We start from the raw sequence: 19,306 nt of genomic DNA, 5'->3' as shown, positions 1-19,306 counted from the left end.
CCAACACCAAAACTCCAGACACTCATAAACTCGATGCCCAGACGTCTTCAAACTGTTTTGAAAAGAAGAGGAGATGTTACACCATGGTAAACGTGCCACCGTCCCAACTATTTTGAGACCTGTAGCAGGCATCAAATTTGAAATAGGCTCATTTATTGGATAAAAGTGTAAAATTTCTCAGTTTAAACATTTGTTATGTTATCTATGTTCTATTGTGAATAAAATATTGGCTCATGTGATTTGAAAGTCCTATAGTTTTCATTTTATTCAAATTTAAAAAACGTGCCAACTTTTCCGGAATTCGGGTTGTATTTTAACAATGTCTTTAATAACTTTTCTGGGCCGGCCAGTTTCGATCCCTTAGAAGCCTATATGGAGGAGTGAGACAGCTCTCAGATTTAATAAAAAATATCTTAATTTGTGTTCTGAAGATGAATGAAAGTCTTACAGGCAGAGCCGGCCCGAGCCTTTTGGGAGCCCTAAGCAGAATTTGATTTGGGGGCCCCCTCCCAATACGCGGAGTCACATGTGCTTGACAATTATTGACACAAATATCACGCAATAATGATACATTATAAATGAATACAGTGAGGTTATGTAGCCTATTAATACAAAATAAATACTTAATAAAAAATAGATAGCCGAATACTTAAATAAAAAAGTTTTAACTTTTACTTGACTCTTTTTCTAACTCTTTGAAACTTCTTAAAACAAACTGTCTCAAAACATATCAAATAATTTATTTGCTAAAATAATGATAAAACTGAGAAATCAACATAATAAGAGGGTTCAACAATGACAATTATTGTTGAAAACTGTAAAAATATTATTATTTCTCAACTGTCTCAATACATTGTAAGTTTTTTTTTTTAATTATTATTGTAACAGACTTGGTTGGATTGTACATGACAGAATCCAACAAAGTCTGTTACTATAATACCGGTAATGATGTACTGGCGCTCGTTGTATGTGCGTATGCAATGTATTTTTCCCCTCGGGGCTTGCCGTAGATAGGAATGGTCTGCACAAAACATACTGTAAATAATCATGCAAATATAGTTTTATCTTGCTCTTTTTTTCTCCTCCTCTGGCCTTTTCTTCTTTCTATTTTCGGCACCAGAGGGATACGTCCTTTTTTGTTACATGACTTAACATTACCGTGACTATACGCAGTTGCGCACGAATTGTCTATGCACGTGCGAGGTGTTTAGATTATGCGCATGACTTAAACGCTGGCAGACGCAGCAGCAGTTGTAGGGAGGTGATATTGATCATGAAATCAGAATTCTCTTGTCTCGAAATATTCATTCATTCATATTCATTCATTCATTCATTCATTTTTGTCACTTGTTTAAGTCATCTAAAAAATATTTTTCGGTTTTTCGACTCGATTGGGGGGCCCCCTGGTGGCCAAGGGGCCCCAAGCAGCCGCTTAGTTCGCTTATGCCTCGGGCCGGCCCTGCTTACAGGGAACAACATGAGGGAGAGTAATTACTGACAGAGTTTTCATTTTTGGGTGAACTAACCCTTTAATCTGATTCTGTTCAGTCATTCATTCATTGATTCACTCATAAAGGTGGTGGAGGAGTTCAGGCTGCGGATGCCATCGCTGCCATGCTGGAGGCCTTTGAGGATCATCTGACTCCAAACATCTCAACTGTGATCAAGCTCATCTACATTGTGATTAACCAGGATAACATTCTACAAGAGTTTCAGAAAGGTCTCAAAACATGGGCTGCAAATGCACAGGTAGTGATGCCAACCATAACCATAACCATAACTATAACCAAGATGATTGAAAAAAGGAATTTTTTTCAGAAAACAAGACTCCAGTAAATGTATCTTGATTTAAGAATGTTTTGTACTGGAAAAACGAGACAAAAATACTGAGGAACAACATTATTTTTGCAGTTCAGTGTAAATGCTTTTGTGCACTTTTAATTAACATCAACCCACAACTAGGAAAGTGAGGATGATGATGAAGATGAAGACGGTGAAGATGGTGATGATGAGTGGGAGGATTTTAGCTCAACGGAAGAAAGCTCGTCGTCTGACCAAGAAGCTGATGCCAGCGGTAATGTGGCTTTTGAAGACTTAACCTTTTGTAAATGTGCTGCTATACTGTAGATGTTTCATATTTGCTTAAAATATTTACCAGGAAACCCAATGGAGATGATAATTGGCCCAATTAAAGTCAAGGTGTTTTCTGGTGACATCACCAAAGAGACTGTTGAGGCTATTGTTAACAGCACGAACACAAGCCTCAATCTGAACTCGGGTGAGTTTGTTTTTAATTAACATGATTATTGAACTGAACTGAATCAACATTGAACTGAACTGATTTAACATTGAACTGAATTAACATCGAACTGAACTGAATTAACATCGAACTGAACTGAATTAACATCGAACTGAACTGAATCAACATTGAACTGAACTGAACTGAATCAACCGAACTGAACTAAATCAACATTGAACTGGACTGAATCAACATTGAACTGAACTGAATCAACATCAAACTGAACTGAATCAACATTGAATCAACATTAAACTGAACTGAATCAACATCAAACGGAATCAACATTGAACTGAATGGAATCAACATTGAACTGAACTGAATCAACATTGAATCAACATTAAACTGAACTGAATCAACATCAAACGGAATTAACATTGAACTGAACTGAATCAACATTGAACTGAACTAAATCAACATCAAACTGAACTAAATCAACATTGAATTGAACTGAATCAACATTGAACTGAACTGAATCAACATTGAATCAACATTAAACTGAACTGAATCAACATCAAACGGAATCAACATTGAACTGAATCAACATTGAACTGAACTGAATCAACATCAAACTGAACTAAATCAACATCGAATTGAACTGAATCAACATTGAACTGAACTGAATCAACATTGAATCAACATTAAACTGAACTGAATCAACATCAAACGGAATCAACATTGAACTGAACTGAATCAACATTGAACTGAACTGAATCAACATCAAACTGAACTAAATCAACATTGAATTGAACTGAATCAACATTGAACTGAACTGAATCAACATTGAATCAACATTAAACTGAACTGAATCAACATCAAACGGAATCAACATTGAACTGAACTGAATCAACATTGAACTGAACTGAATCAACATCAAACTGAACTAAATCAACATCGAATTGAACTGAATCAACATTGAACTGAACTGAATCAACATTGAATCAACATTAAACTGAACTGAATCAACATCAAACTGAATCAACATTGAAGTGAACGGAATCAAAATTGAACTGAACGGAATCAAAATTGAACTGAACTGAATCAACATTGAACTGAATGGAATCAACATTGAACTGAACGGAATCAACATTGAACTGAACTGAATCAACATTGAACTGAATTGAACTGAACTGAATCAACATTGAACTGAACGGAATCAAAATTGAACTGAACTGAATCAACATTGAACTGAACTGAATCAACATTGAACTGAACTGAATTAACATCGAACTGAACTGAATCAACATCGAACTGAATAATGATACTGTTTGTCTTTTTAGAGCTGCAGAATTTGAATTGGTCTCATATTTGAAGAAGTTTGCATTATTAATTCTGTTATTTTCCTGTAAAGCTGCTTTGAAACGATCTGAACTGTTTAAAGGGCAATAAAAATAATGCTGACCATTGTATGTCTTTACACACGCACAGGTGTATCAGGAGCCATTCTCAAAGCTTCAGGACCAACAGTGGTGAACGAGTGCAAAACAAAAGGTACAGCTTTAAAAAATATGGCCATTTCTGGCCCATTATAACCTCTAAGAGAATAACGGCTCATTCTTTCTCTCCTAAATAAAGCGCCTCAGCCGGCCGACGGTGTGATCTTGACCAAAGCGGGAAATCTTTCAAATATCAAACACATCGTTCAAATGGTTGGGCAGACGAGTGAGAAAGGCATCAGCAGCTCCATGTATAAAGTTCTGACGATGTGTGAAGAAAATCACATTCAGTCGGTTTCATTCCCAGCTCTTGGAACGGGTAAGGTCATGCATTCAGAAATACAGATGAGCAAAGTCAAACCAAGAGGTCTGGATGAAAACACAACGTTGAATGTCCTTTAGGAGCTGGAAACTTGGTGGCATCAGGAGTCGCCAATGCAATGACTGAAGCTCTGCTGACGTTCGTAAAGGACTCGCCGAAACATCTGAAGGTCGTCCACATCGTGATCTTCCAAGCCAAACTCCTGCCTGACTTTCAGGAAGCTGTCAAAAAGTGCAAGAAGATTTCTCGGAAGGCTTCTGGTACGTTTCAGTGCATGAAATAGCGTGCGCACATTAGAGGTTTGCGATGTATTTTGTCTATAATAATTAGGGCTGTCACTTTTGTGAAAAACTGTTAGATTTTTGAGACATAAGATGATTGTAAAATCGATTTTCCATGTCTAAAGACATTTCCATTTTCAACACCAAATATAGGCAAATCCACGGACACCTAACAGGCATTAGGACGAGCGTAAAGAGGGCGCTTGAGACGCACAACTAGGGCTGTGTTGAAAAAATCGATTCACCAATCCTGAATCGATTTTCATATTAATTTCTAAAGATCGATCCGTAACTCAGAGGATCGATTTAATAATAGGAACTTTAACTTGCCGCGACTGGGAGATCCCTGTATGCGCATTGAAAGGCTTTCACTCAGCGCGCACACTGTTCCAACAACGGGCTTTGAGTGAGTCATTCGTTCATTCAACGAACACGTTCAAAAAAGCTGATTCATTAAAAGAGATGTAATGAAACAAGGTGTTAATTATTTTTAACTTTGAGTTCCACTTTTCAAGGCTCAGCTGAGCAGCAATGCGTCGCATGGGTAACGCTGAAGCTGATGCTTCACTTATTAGAGACCAATATGGCATTGATTCAATGCGTGACTCGCTGATTTTATTTCCCCGCGGCTTCCTCGCGCTGTGGAATGCTGACCAGCGCTGCTCCTGACGCGCATTTATGGTAAATACCCGTGACGTGAACGCTAAAAGGATGATACGACAAATATTTCGCTTTCCTTTGACACGGCAACCTTTTTCACGAATACATATGACTTCAAAGACAGACGCAGGTAATCCGCACGCGCTCTGCCGATCTCTCTCATTCACTGTCTGTGCGAAGCCTCTGTAGGCTACACATCACCACGATAAACAGTCTTGTTTGCTATCATTATGAACTTGTTTAACATTCAATACACATGCATGAAGTACAAAACAAGCAGTTAAATGTCTATAATAGCCTAATAGTATCAATATGTTGCATAACTACAGTCCTGTAATTCAGGTAACAGCTGGAAAAAAACAAAAAAACTCATATCTAAATCTCGAAAATCGGATCAGATCGGATCGGATCGAATCGAATAATGATAATCGATTCAAGATCTTGAGAATCGGAATCGAATCGATTCTTGAAATTTGAATCGAAACCCAGCTCTACGCACAAGTCAGCAATATTCCTGATGATTTATTGGCGTGAAGTTTCAGCACAATGACAAACAGGAGCGCAACATTCAGGGATTGAGATTAACACCATCGACCCGCCAAATGCGGTAAAAATGAACTTTGGCGGGAAACGCTGTCAAATCACGAGCCAATCTGGCGTGTTTCTGTTTACTCACTTTGCTGGGGAAGTTCGTGTAAGACAAATCTGCGTGGCTTTAGCGCAAATACGCAACTCGTGATCCTCATGATATATTAAATACAGCGTATTGTAGAATCTGCTCATTTCTGGCTTACTTGAACACACACGTCACTACGCAACACATAACGGCGCGCTTGTTCAGTTGCATTGAAGTAATAGCGAATATTAAAAAGCATTTGGTTAACAGAAAAGACATTGTTATTTTCCAACATCCGACATGTTCTGTGTGCTGTATTGATCTGTCCACCAAATGCCAGAAGCTCATTCATGTTTATTTCGCGCTGTAACTGGTATTATTAAGGCAGAAGAGGAGATCATACGTGCTTCTCTTGAGCGGCGCCAGAGCGATCTCACGCCACAGCGCCAAAACGCTATTTATGTTTTTGAATTTCGTAAGAAAAGGGACATAATTTGAAATTTGAGACTTTATTTCATAATAATAGTAACAAAGCACAAAGATTATTGCGATTTATTGGATGGGATGCGCGCTACAATGTTCCATTCATTCATCAAATGAAAACAGGATGACTAATCGATTCTTGAGATTTAAGAATCGATATCGGTTCGTAAAAATGAGAATCTATTAATATCGAGAAATCAATATTTTTTACTCAGCCCTAGTAAAAATCCATTTAAACTTATCGGAAAAGTCATTTATGTCACTGACCAACAAATAGAATATGAAGAATATCAAAAACGTGCTGTCCGCAGCAATCCTTAAGATACCAGCACAATAACACACTCAGCAAAATATTGTTTAACTATCGTTTTTGAGAAGATCCCAGAAAATATTGAGGGATGCAGCGATTACCGGATTTCACAATTAACCGCGCTTTAAAACGTCACGGTTAATTAATCGTAAAGACTATGCTACACCGCGGACGGCACGGAACGGAACTTTTGCACCTAACACAAAACGAAAACAAAGTTACACCAGCGGTGCACCAGCTTAAAGTGTCGTGCTCGTCAACCACTGAGGGACTAAGCAGCGACGCTCTATTTCCACCGAAAAAACGCCTTAAGGGCCTGTTCACAGATCGCGTCTTTTGCGCGCTCAAGTTCATTTCAAATGTAGGCGCACGGACGGTATCCGCGCTCATAATGGAAGCGACGCGCTCGTTTTTTCCAAGCGCGTCCGCGCTGCATCGAGATAAAAACAATCTCAACTTTTCATAATGCCGCAAGCGCACCGTGGGTCAAGTGACAAGAACTAACAGAGCAACGACAGACGCCTGCGGAGCGCAACCGCCCTAGCGCTTTGGAAAAAGGAGAACGCGGCGTGCAACTTTCAGCTTCCAGTGCAACGTAAAAAAAACAACAACAAAAAAACAGCGGAATGTTTTGGTTACGCAAGTCTGTGGAAAACAGAATGTGACGTGCTCTCAAGAGTTTCAGTCAGTGAACATTTAACTTAATATCCTATTGCTTTCTCCTGTCTGTTTTGAGTAAATGTTAGGCTTTGTAGTTTTAATATGCCCACACTAACATAAGATCAGGGCCGTGTAGACTTCTAGGACTACCAATTAACTGCATTTCAGTTATTAATAACACTGCATGAGAGATGTTCTCAGTTTCTTTCTATAATTTGTACTCAAACTTCAAACAAACAAACCAAAATAATGAGATTATAATAGATGATTTCCTAAAGGCACATGTACAATTTGGATTAATAATTAAAAAAAGAGTATTAAAAATAAGTACAATAATATTGGTGGATAACATTTGGACTATATTTGTTTTCTTTTAAAAGAAATACATAGGCCTAATATTTAGCTTGCATTTAATTCAATAGAGCCAAATACTTTGTTTATTCTTATTTTCATTGGGATTTATTATCCCTTTATAGTATTATTTATGTTTTATGTCAAATACCAATAAGATATTGTTTTCATGTTTTCAAGTTTTCTACCTCGGGTTGAAAATAAATTTAGAACAAACTAAACACTTAATAATTTTGTGATCTATTTCAATCAAAGAGTCCTGCAGCCTTTGACTTAATTTGTTATTTTTAAAAGAAAAATGCTGGATGTTTACAAAGCACTTCTCTTTAATTCCAAAGGAAGAGATTGATTATTGTTTGTCATTTTCTAATTTTGTACTGTGTTGTGGCAGCAATAAATAACACATTAAAATCTAGTGTTGAGTGTTCATGTGATATTATACATTAGTAGTGTTGTGAAATTAAGTGATGCATAATAATCGTGATAACCGTTAAATCGTGATTATTTCTCAGACAATAATCGTACTTACAAAATCTGTAATCGTTGCATCCCTAATTGAGATATAATTTTTTTGTCAATATCGCACACCCAGACTTAAAAAAAAAAAAAAAAAAAAAAAAATCAAAGAAATGAAAACCTGCACTGTGCTTTATCTGCTGCAAAACTAATTATTATTTAGTATTTTTGTCTGATTTTCTAGTACAAATATCTAAACATTCTTAAATCAAGATACATTTACTGGAGACGCAAAATGACTGACGATATTAAGTCTTGTTTTCTGAAAGAAATTGATTAAAAAAAAAAGTGACTTTATTCTCAAAACAAGAAAAAAAGTATTTGCAAATGGGGTCAGAAAAATAACCTTAATTTAAAGGGGAAATAAGTTTATTTCTCAGACCCCATTGGCAGATATTTCTCCTTGTTTTAAAGGGGACATATCATGCTAAATCCACTTTTTTAGCCCGTAAATGCATTTTGTTGTATATTTGGAGTGTTTATAAGTACAGAAAAGTTGAAATTAGTCTCTTCAGGTGCTTCGTTGGTATCTTTATATTCTGTTTTGGTCATATTTTGCAACCTGTTCTGATTTTTCTATTCTCTATGACGTTTTTTGAATAATTACGTCACAGTATTTGCAGCGTAACTGCCAAATATTTTTCTAGCACATCGACTCCCAGCCCAACACTTCAAGCAATCCGCCATTTTTATTTCTCGCTGCGATTTTGTAGTCCAAGCTCAAGGATGCATGACAATGGTCATTTAGCTGCTGTGTTTTCTGATGCTTTTCTAAACGTAGCATATTATCAATACAGATTGATGGACAAGTCTTGTTGACATTTTGTGTTAGATAATCGTATCTCTGCTATCAAACTACAAAAATGGCCGAACGGGGTGGAGTTGAACCGAGTGTCACCTCTGCAAACTGGAGAGGGGGCGGGGAATGAAGTGTCTCATTTGCATTTAAAGAGATAGCACCAAAATGAGTTGCTCTCAGACGCACATCAGAAAAGGGGTAGAAAAGAGGCCTGTGGAGCTATAATAATAATGAGGATGCATTGCAGTTACGCTTTATATAGACCACAAATGTATGATTTATATGTAAAAAGGAACGATTTAAAAGCATGATATGTCCCCTTTAAGCAAATTAAGACAATCCAAATTAGGCAAGAACAAATATCTGCTAATGGGGTCAGAAAAATAATCTTGTTTCCTCTTTAAATTAAGTGTTTTTGGCAGATATTTGGCAGATTACCATTGGCAGATATTTGTTCTTGTTTCCAGAAAAAACAGAAAAAATACTTGATATCTGAAGTAATTTTGCTTCTTGCTACCTTGATTTAAGAATGTTTAGTATTTTTGTCATGTTTTCCAGTACAAATATCTATATTTGTGACGACATACAGTGTGAACTAACCTGGTTTCTTGTGTATTCCCAACAGTACGTCAGCAGACACCAGTGAGCCGAACTCGACAACCAACGCTTTGTCTAGCCAGAGAAACGGCCTCGGTCTCGTTCCCCGTCATGTCCGTTGACGTTTACGGGACGTCCCATGCAAACCTCGCCGAGGTCAAGAGAATCCTAGACGAGCTGATCTCTGATGAGTGCGTGAGTAAAGACATCCAGTCAAGACACATCGCTGATCTTCCCGAAACCGACAAGAAGAGCATCGTGGGCCTCAGCCGAGCCAATCGGGTCAGCGTTCTGGTGACCGGTCTGGATAAGCTAACAGTATCAGGGAAGAAAGATGACGTTTTGGACGCCGTGCTGAAGATAAACGGCTTCATCCAAGCGGCGCGAGACCGAGAGACGCGAGCGGGTGAGGTGAAGCGTCTGCGGGACATGTTGTGTTGGGAACGGGCCAGAGGAGAGCGATGGGAGCCGCTGGATAACGCCGTTAGCTACGACATCGAGCTCGCGTTCCACCGTAAGCTAAAGAGCTTTCAGTACCAGGAGAACGGAGAGAGCTACACCGTGGACTTCAGCGAGATGACGCTCACTAACAGCAAGCAGGAGTCCTGCAGGATCAAGAGGACTCTGCTGGGAGACTCGGAAACCGGTACGAGTTAAACATACAAAGGTTTTACAAGAGAATCAGAAGCATTGGTCTCTGTATCACTGCAAACATGCTTTTCTTATGTTTTGTTTTCAGTCCAAATATCTAAAATTCTTAAATCAAGATGCATTTACTAGATTAGTAAAATGCCGTAAGATATTATATCCTGTTTTCCGGGGGAATTAATCAAAATTAAGTGAGTTGGTGCTTAGAAAAAGCAAAATTATCTGCCAATGGGGTCAGAAAAATAATCATAATTCAAACAGAAACAAGATTATTTTTCTGACCCCATTGGCAGATAATTTTGCTTTTTCTAAGCAACAACTCGCTTAATTTTGATTTATTTCCCCAGAAAACAAGACTTAATATCTTATGGCATTTTTTCTTATCTAGTAAATGCATCTTCTTGATTTAAGATTTGTTTTATTTAATATATATATATTTGGACTGGAAACAAGACAAAAATACTAAGTAAGAAAATCATTTTTTGCAGTGGGAAGATATGTATATATCACTACAAATGTATATAAATTTGCACTGGAAAACAAGACACAAAATACTTAAATCAAGATACATTTACTTGAGAAACAAAATTATCTAGTTTTCTGAAAAATGTGTCAAAATTAAGTGAGTTTTTGCTGAAAACAAGAACAAATATTTGTCAATGGGGTCCGAAAAATAAACTTAATTCGAAGGGAAAACAAGATTATTTTTTCTAACTCCAATGGCAGATATTTCTCATTGTTTTAAGCATAAAGTCACTTAATTTTGGATAATTTTTCAGCATACAAAACTTAATATCTTCAGTCATTTTGCTTCTCCAGTAAATGTATCTTGATTTAAGAATGTTTAGATATTTGTACTGGAAAAGAAAAAAAATCTTTAATCAAGATACACTTACTGTAGAAGCAAAATTACCTTGTTTTTTGAAAAATGTGTCAAAATTAAGTGAGTTTTTGATGAAACCAATAATTTTTTTTAAAAAAAGCCAATGGGGTCAGAAAAATAATCATAATTCAAACAGAAACAAGATTATTTTTCTGACCCCATTGGCAGATCATTTTGCTTTTTATAAGCAACAACTCACTTCATTTTGATTTATTTCCCCAGAAAACAAGACTTAAAATCTTTTGGCATTTTTTCTCATCTAGTAAATCTTGATTTAAGAAATGTTTGATATTTGGACTGGAAACAAGACAAAAATACTAAGTAAGAAAATCATTTTTTGCAGTGTGAAGATATATATATCATTGCCAATATAGATACATTTGCACTGGAAAACAAGACACAAAATACTTAAATCAAGATACATTTACTTGAGAAACAAAATTATCTAGTTTTCTGAAAAATGTGTCAAAATTAAGTGAGTTTTTGCTGAAAACAAGAACAAATATTCATCAATGGGGTCAGAAAAATAAACTTAATTCAAATGGAAAACAAGATTATTTGTCTTACTCCACTGGCAGATATTTGTTCTTGTTTTAAGCATAGAGTCCTTGGTTAATTTACTAAACTTAATATCTTCAGTCATGTTGCTTCTCCAGTAAATATATCTTGATTTAAGTATGTTTAGATATTTGTGCTGGAAAAGACAAAAAATCTTTAATCAAGATACACTTACTGTAGAAGCAAAATTACCTTGTTTTTTTTTTTTAAAATGTGTCAAAATTAAGTGAGTTTTTGCTGATAAGAAGGACAAATATTCGTCAATGGGGTCAGAAAAATAAACTTAATTCAAAGGGAAAACAAGATTATTTTCTCTAACTCCAATGGCAGATATTTCTCATTGTTTTAAGCATAAAGTCACTTAATTTTGGTTAATTTTTCAGCATACAAAACTTAATATCTTCAGTAATTTTGCTTCTCCAGTAAATGTATCTTGATTTAAGAATGTTTAGATATTTGTACTGGAAAACAAGACAGAAATACAGAGGAAGAACTTTTTTTGCAGTGTTGTTGTATGTCATGAATGATGGCAGAAACTGTTCTTTTAACTTCACTTGTTTGTTTCTCAGCGATCATTCATCCTCCTCCAACATGGACCAAAATGGATGGACGGGATTTAGAAATAATCACCTTACAATCAGATTCATCAGAGTACAAGAAGATAGAAACAGACTTTCTGAGCTCCAGTGTACACCCCGATGTCTTGCCCGTACAGGTTCAGCAGGTAAAATGATGAGTGAAAAGACCTTATTTCCCAATAAAAACACGTAAACTTTCTTAAATCAAGATACATTTACCTGAGAAGAAAAATGACTGAAGATATTAAGTCCTGTTTTCTGAAACATTGCTCAAAATGATTCGTTTTTGCTTTTTATCAAGAAAAATATTTGCCAATGGGGTCATAAGACTCACGTTACGTCTTTATTGGGACAGGGCTTGACGGATTACATGAGTTGGTCTCTATTTTTTTATTATCAAGCGTTTATGTAAGATATCATTTGAGCATTAATGGCTGTTATGTTAAATAAAGCCTTAATAAATGCCTTATTAACATTTTAAATACATTCTCTCAGTTTTCCTCTGGCCTGAAAACAGCCGGCCAATCAACGAACAGAGGGCGGGCTGAGAGCCGTGACGTAGACGCTAAGCGCCGAGTTTAAGATTGTATTTTAGGTTAGGGAAATCGAAAACGACCGCGGATTTGGAGATACGGGACGCAATTCGCTCAGTTGTGGAGAATATTCCCGGCATTTGCAAACTGAAGCCCGAAAAAGAAGAGTGTTTGTTAAACATTTTGAATGGAGGTGATGTTTAAGTTGGAGAGAGAGGTGATTGCGTTATGTGATTGGCTTACGGGTAACCAATGATTTTATACTTCAGCCCCCCCCTCCCCCCCCCGCGAGAAAGAAAACCCTTTTCAATTATGCCATTCCAGACTCTGTCTACGAAGTAAAGCGAAGTAGCAGAGTTTGGTATTACCAGGCTAGTAGTCACTTGGACTATTTTAAACATTGTCTTTACCAACGTTTCTGGACCAGCAAGTTTCAATCCCATAGAAGCCTATGAAGGAGTGATCCAGCTCTCAGATTTAATCAAAAATATCTTAATTTGTGTTCTGAAGATGAACAAAAGTCTTACGGGGAATAACATGACGGCGAGTAATTACTGACAGAGTTTTCATTTTTGGGTGAACTAACCCTTTAAATATCAGTAAAACACATTATCATTCGATCTTCTCCAGTAAATGTATCTTGATTTAAAGCAACACTAAGTAAGATTTTTTTACCTTAAAATAATGTTTCCAAAATGGTTTCAGTGGTTCATTAAGTCGTAACAGGGTGAAAGGCACTTCTGGATTGGCTTTGCGCTCCTATATCTGCTATAGCCACGCTGTGTGAGATTGCCAGATCGGGTCGCGTTTCTGTAGTTCTAATGAGACATAAGAAAACTACAAATTTGACTTGCTTTACGTCAAGCGTTACAATAGTCATTATTTTGTTTTTCTTCGTTTCTGATGTCGCAATACATCATACTTTCATGAAATCATGCAACATACTCTAGCTTGTCTGTGGACATCGTTCATTCCAAAGCCGGCGCTGGATAAACAGCGAGTGTGTGTGCGACAGTAGCTGCGCTAGGCTAAAGTATTTACCACAGCGGTAATGGACAATTCCGCTTCCAACCTGTAGGGCGACCGCAGAGGAAAAGTCACTTGGTGTTGCTTTAACGAACGTTTAGATATTTCTTCTAGAAAACAAGACAGAAACACTGTGGAAGGACATTATTTTTGCAGTGTGTGACTCTAGTTTCACTTTGATCGCCTGTGTTTATTAACATCTGAAATGGTTTGTCAGATTGACAGGATTCAGAGTCAGTCGCAGTGGCAGAGATACTGTGTGCTGAAACAGGCCGTGGATAAGAAATATCCCAAACAGACAAACGAGCGCATGCTTTATCACGGGACTACCAAAGATATCTGCCAAAAAATCAACAAGAACGGCTTCAACCGAAGCTTCTGCGGGAGAAACGGTAGGTTGTGTCTCAGGTCCCTTTCTTTTTCTTTTATCAGAGAATATAAAGACATACAGAATGACAGTATGTTACTGTATATGCCAGGGAGCAAGAAAATAATATACCTTTTGAAATGATTTGCACAGTCTTTATTGAAGAATCAGAAGTCAGATACATGTAGAGTCTTCAAGAAAAAGATGAATCTTACTAAATTTACACTTGTGGATAAAATATTTAGCCTAAAACAAGATTACACTGCAAAATATGCTTTTCTTACTTAGTATTTTTGTCTTGTTTCCAGTTCAAATATCTCAAAATTATTAAATCAAGATCCATTTACTAGATTAGTAAAATGCCATAAGATATTATGTCCTGTTTTCCGGGGAATTAATCAAAATTAAGTGAGTTTTTGCTTTAAAAAAAAGCTAAATGATCTGCCAAAGGGGTCAGAAAAATAATCATAATTCAAAAAGAAACAAAACATTATTTTTCTGACCCCATTGGCAGATCATTTTGCTTTTTTTTAAAGCAAAAACTCACTTAATTTGTATTTATTTCCCCATAAAACAAGACTTAAAATCTTGTCATTTTACAACTTTAGTAAATGCATCTTGATTTGAGAAATGTTTGATATTTTGACTGGAAACAAGACAAAAATACTAAGTAAGAAAAGCATTTTTTTGCAATGTAATTAAATTAAATTAATATCAGACTCTTCCCTCTCATAATTATGGAAGCTTGGTTCCAGCATGGAATAAAGAAAATATAGAGAATTGTAACTTTTTACACCACAAAATATGTTCTTCCTTAGTATTTTTGTCTAGTTTTCCAGTACAAATATCTAAACATTCTTAAATCAAGATACATTTACTGGAGAAGCAAAATGACTGACGATATTAAGTCTTGTTTTAATCCAAATTAACCGAGTTTATGCTTAAAACTAGAACAAATATCTGCCAGTGGTAAAAGAAAAATTACGTTGATTCAAAGGGAAAACTTTTTTCAGACCCCATTGGCAGATATTTGTTCTTGTTTTAAGTATAAACTTACTTGATCTTGTTTTCTGGAAAAATCATAAAAATTAATTTACTTGAGAAGCAAAATTACTTGGATATTAAGAATTTGTAGACATTTGTACTGGAAAACAAGACAAAAATACTGAGTAAGAAAATAATTTCTTGCAGTGCATAGTAATAATAATATCTAAAAATTCTTAAATCAAGATGCATTTACTAAAGTTGTAAAATGACATAAGATTTTAAGTCTTGTTTTCTAGGGAAATTAATCAAAATAAAGTGAGTTTTTGCTTTAAAAAAAGCAAAATGATCTGCCAATGGGGTCAGAAAAATAATCTAGTTTCTGTTTGAATTAACATTATTTTTCAGACCCCATTGGCAGATCATTTTGCTTTTTTTAAGCAAAAACTCTCTTAATTTTGATTAATTCCCCCGGAAAACAGGACAGGGCATTTTACTAATCTAGTGAATGCATCTTGATTTAATAATTTTTAGATATTTGGACAAAAATACTACGTAAGAAAAGCATTCTTTGCAGTGCATCTCACAATTCAGACTTCTGAGATTTAAAAGTCACATTACCTTTATTATTGCGTGTTGAAAACGAGCTTTCTTCACAACACTGACCTCTGACCTTGTTTCCAGCGGTCGTTCACGGTGACGGCACGTACTTCGCCAGAGAGGCCTGGTACTCCTGTCAGGACCAGTACTCCAGCGCCGACGACAAAGGGCTGAAGTACATGTACCGAGCGCGAGTGGTGACAGGCTCCCTGTGTAAGAGCCGGCACGGGATGAAGGAGCCGGATCCCATCAGGCCCGGTGACCCGCGGGCCGGCCTGCACGACTGCGCCGTGGACAGCCTACAGAACCCCTTCATCTTCGTGGTGTTCTGTGATGCCGGAGCGTATCCAGAGTACCTCATCACCTTCAAATCTATATAGTCTGCGCATCTCTATCTCACAAGCACACGGTCAAGTTTACAACAGAACACTGCAAAAACTGAAAACTAAGAAAGTAAAAAAAAAAAAACTTATTTCTAGAAAAAAAATGTCCTGTTTGGATAAAAAAACTCTTATAAAATGCATTGCACACTAGACTATAAATCTTAATTTAAGGAAATTGGTCTTCTTCAGTCTTGGCAAGAAGTGAATTTTAGCTCATTTTGAAGCAAGATGCACTTAAATCTAGGTAAAGTGTCCTAAAATTATGAATTTATTGGGATGTTTTAAGAATTTTCATCTATTTTCAGGTTATTGTGTATCTTTAACAAATTTAAATAAGGTGAATTTAAGGTTAAATATTCTAGTTTTAATGCAACCTTCACTAAAATTACAAGTGTAAAAAAATTACAAATAAAAAGTAAAAACTGCAATTTTAAGCATTTTTGTCTAGTTTTAAGATCCAATAGCATTTACAGGTGAAACTCGAAAAATTTGAATATGGTGCAAAAGTTCATTTATTTCAGTAATTCAACTTAAAAGGTGACACTAATATATTATATAGACTCATTACATGCAAAGTGAGATATTTCAAGCCTTTATTTGTTATAATTGTGATGATTATGGCTTACAGTTATGAAAACCTTTTCACAATATTCTAATTTTGAATTTGGGGTTTTCATAAGCTGTAATCCATAATCATCACAATTATAACAAATAAAGGCTTGAAATATCTCACTTTGCATGTAATGAGTCTATATTAGTTTCACCTTTTAAGTTGAATTACGGAAATAAATTAACTTTTGCACCATTTTTCTAATTTTTCGAGTTTCACCTGGATTAGTGACTAGATAATTTTGCTATTTTCAAGAGTTCTTATCAAGATTCTTATTTTGCGTGATTTTAGTGCACTTTACCTGGATTTAAGTTCATCCAGCATCCAGACAGATGCGAGAGTCTAGATGACTTTACACTGGCCTTGTCACAATGACAAACACATGAACAAATGTTTTCAGACGCAACTTTTATCACCAAAAAAAAAAAAAATCACTAAATTAATTGGTAACACCTTACAATACGTCAAATTTGTTAGCACTAGTTAATGCATTAACTAGCATGAACTAACAATAAGTGAGCAATAAATTTAGTATAGCATTTATTAATCTGTTTAATATTCATGTTTGTTCACAGTGCTGATGCCAACAATACAACTTTTGATCTTAATCTCAACATTTACAGATGGATTTTCAAGATTAATAAATCCTGTAGAAGTATTGTTCATTGTTAGTTCATGTTAGCTTATTAAATATTAACAGATACAACTTTTGCTCTTTAAAATGTAATAGTAATAGTAAATGTTAGGATTAACATCAGGATTAATAGATGCTTTAGAAGCATGTTAACTAATGTTGAAACCTATTGTAAACTGTTACCAGTTAATTACATGATAAGCTAATTTGAGTCTAAAGTCCAATTCTCACTTTTAACTATGACTTTTGCCTCATTAAACTCTTAATTACTGCTTATTAATAGTTGATAAGGTAGTTGTTGAGTTTAGGTATTGGGTGATTAAGGGATGTAGAATATGATCATGCAGAATAAGCCATTAATATGTGCTTTATAAGCACTAATAAACAGACAATATCCTAGTAATATGCATGATAATAAGCAACTAGTTCAAAGTGAGAATTAAACCGTAAACTAAAGTGTAATTTAATAATTGCATTCATCAATATTTACTGAATAAAGCTCCCAAATGAAGATAATTCAAAGACCATAATGTGACAGATGTGTAAATAAGTGAATATGGTGCCACTTTACAATGCATAAACTAACAATGAGCAATACAGCATTTATTAATCTTTCTTAATGGTATTAATAAAAATACGGCTGTTCATTGTTAGTTCATGTGAGCTCAGGTCCATTTAATAACAGATACAACTATAATAATGTATTAATAAATGATACCATTAGGATTAATACATGCTGTAAAAGTGTTTTTAACAACAACGACAACAAAAAACAATATTTTAAAGTGTTAAGCTGAATATATGATTATAATATATATAATTCAGATAATCAGTGACCTCTGATCCGTTCTCGTGTCTGGGTGTTTTTAAGACTTTGTGATCATCACTAAGTTTGCTATATTGAATCCCTCTAAGGTGAAATCGCAGTGTTTTAATCATTCTGAATGTGTGAAACATTGACTTAGTCTGTATGTGAACATTTTGAACAAAAATAAACATTTTTGTGATTTTCCGTGCCCTGTATTGTGATCTCTGTGAGATGATGCGTCATAACTGGAGAAACACAGAAACTGATGATACAGTGAAAGACGTGAAAGCAATGAAAACTCAAAATATGTTTACCTTTAATATGAATTACAAAACATGATCACACTGAGTACAACAGATAATAGTAACTGCAAATTATTGTCAGGTAATTAATCAATTTGAGTTTAACATTTTTACACATTAATGAATTTCTTAAGACAGTTCTACACTGTAAAAAAAAGAAAGAAAAGTTGCTGCCTTAAATTTTTAAGTACAAAGTACTTTCGACTTACATTTAAACTGACTTAAAAAATTAGTTGAATCTTGCATAAGAATTTTTTTTTACTTATTTTGATGAGTTAAAGCAATGGAAAAACAACTTATTGATCATACAGGTGAAACTCGAAAAATTTGAATATCGTTCAAAAGTTCATTTATTTCAGTAATTCAACTTAAAATGTGAAACTAATATATTATATAGACTCATTACATGCAAAGTGAGATATTCCAAGCCTTGTGATGATTATGGCTTACAGTTATGAAAACCTTTTCACAATATTCTAATTTTGAATTTGGGGTTTTCATAAGCTGTAAGCCATAATCATCAAAATTATAACAAATAAAGGCTTGAAATATCTCACTTTGCATGTAATGAGTCTATATAATTTATTAGTTTCACCTTTTAAGTTGAATTACTGAACTTTTGCACCATATTCTAATTTTTCAAGTTTCACCTGTGTGTTTTACAGTGCAGAGGATTAAACCACAACGAAACCAAAAGAGAAGAATGACTTCAGTCGAAGTGTTTCATTGAAAAACATCTTTTATTCTATGGTTAAAGGATCAAGTAGCATGTGTGCTGAACTAGTAGAAAGACATTCTATTGCCGAGGCATTTTATGATGCTGTGGGGGTCAAAACCGCCGTATAAAACGCCACAAAGCCCTCAGGAATTCACAGCTTTATTATTAAATACTGTAACTGTATTAAATCAACCCTGGCAATAACAGAACATCATCCGTGAACCAGTGTGTTTGTCAAGCCTGGAGTCGTCCTGGTTAAAGTAGTCGGCACGCAGAAGCGAGTTACGCTAACCTGATTTGATTTACCCATGCGGGATGGAGCGGGAGGGACGGGGAAATGGAAACCA

The 19,306-nt window shown here is 35.5% G+C and overlaps 1 protein-coding gene across 1 annotated transcript in view; it reads left to right on the top strand.

The window, feature by feature from the left end:
• Positions 1 to 15,899, top strand: part of parp14rs3 (poly(ADP-ribose) polymerase family member 14-related sequence 3) — a 38,135-nt gene extending 22,236 nt beyond the window's left edge. Inside the window, exons 14-23 of the mRNA XM_056271345.1 lie at positions 1,577 to 1,749; positions 1,963 to 2,074; positions 2,159 to 2,278; positions 3,725 to 3,787; positions 3,872 to 4,051; positions 4,135 to 4,314; positions 9,356 to 9,973; positions 11,986 to 12,140; positions 13,771 to 13,945; positions 15,589 to 15,899. Of these exons, the coding sequence (XP_056127320.1) occupies positions 1,577 to 1,749; positions 1,963 to 2,074; positions 2,159 to 2,278; positions 3,725 to 3,787; positions 3,872 to 4,051; positions 4,135 to 4,314; positions 9,356 to 9,973; positions 11,986 to 12,140; positions 13,771 to 13,945; positions 15,589 to 15,884 (2,072 nt within the window). The 3' untranslated portion in view covers positions 15,885 to 15,899. The remainder of the gene's footprint in view (positions 1 to 1,576; positions 1,750 to 1,962; positions 2,075 to 2,158; positions 2,279 to 3,724; positions 3,788 to 3,871; positions 4,052 to 4,134; positions 4,315 to 9,355; positions 9,974 to 11,985; positions 12,141 to 13,770; positions 13,946 to 15,588) is intronic.
• The last annotated feature ends 3,407 nt before the right edge of the window (positions 15,900 to 19,306 follow it).

This window comes from Rhinichthys klamathensis, unplaced genomic scaffold (genome assembly GCF_029890125.1).
Source record: "Rhinichthys klamathensis goyatoka isolate OS25496 unplaced genomic scaffold, OSU_Roscu_1.1 h1tg000318l_1, whole genome shotgun sequence".
In the NCBI taxonomy this organism is placed as follows: domain Eukaryota; kingdom Metazoa; phylum Chordata; class Actinopteri; order Cypriniformes; family Leuciscidae; genus Rhinichthys; species Rhinichthys klamathensis.
The sequence above is the reverse complement of the archived record's forward strand: the minus strand, read 5'-3'. Positions and strand labels throughout refer to the sequence as shown.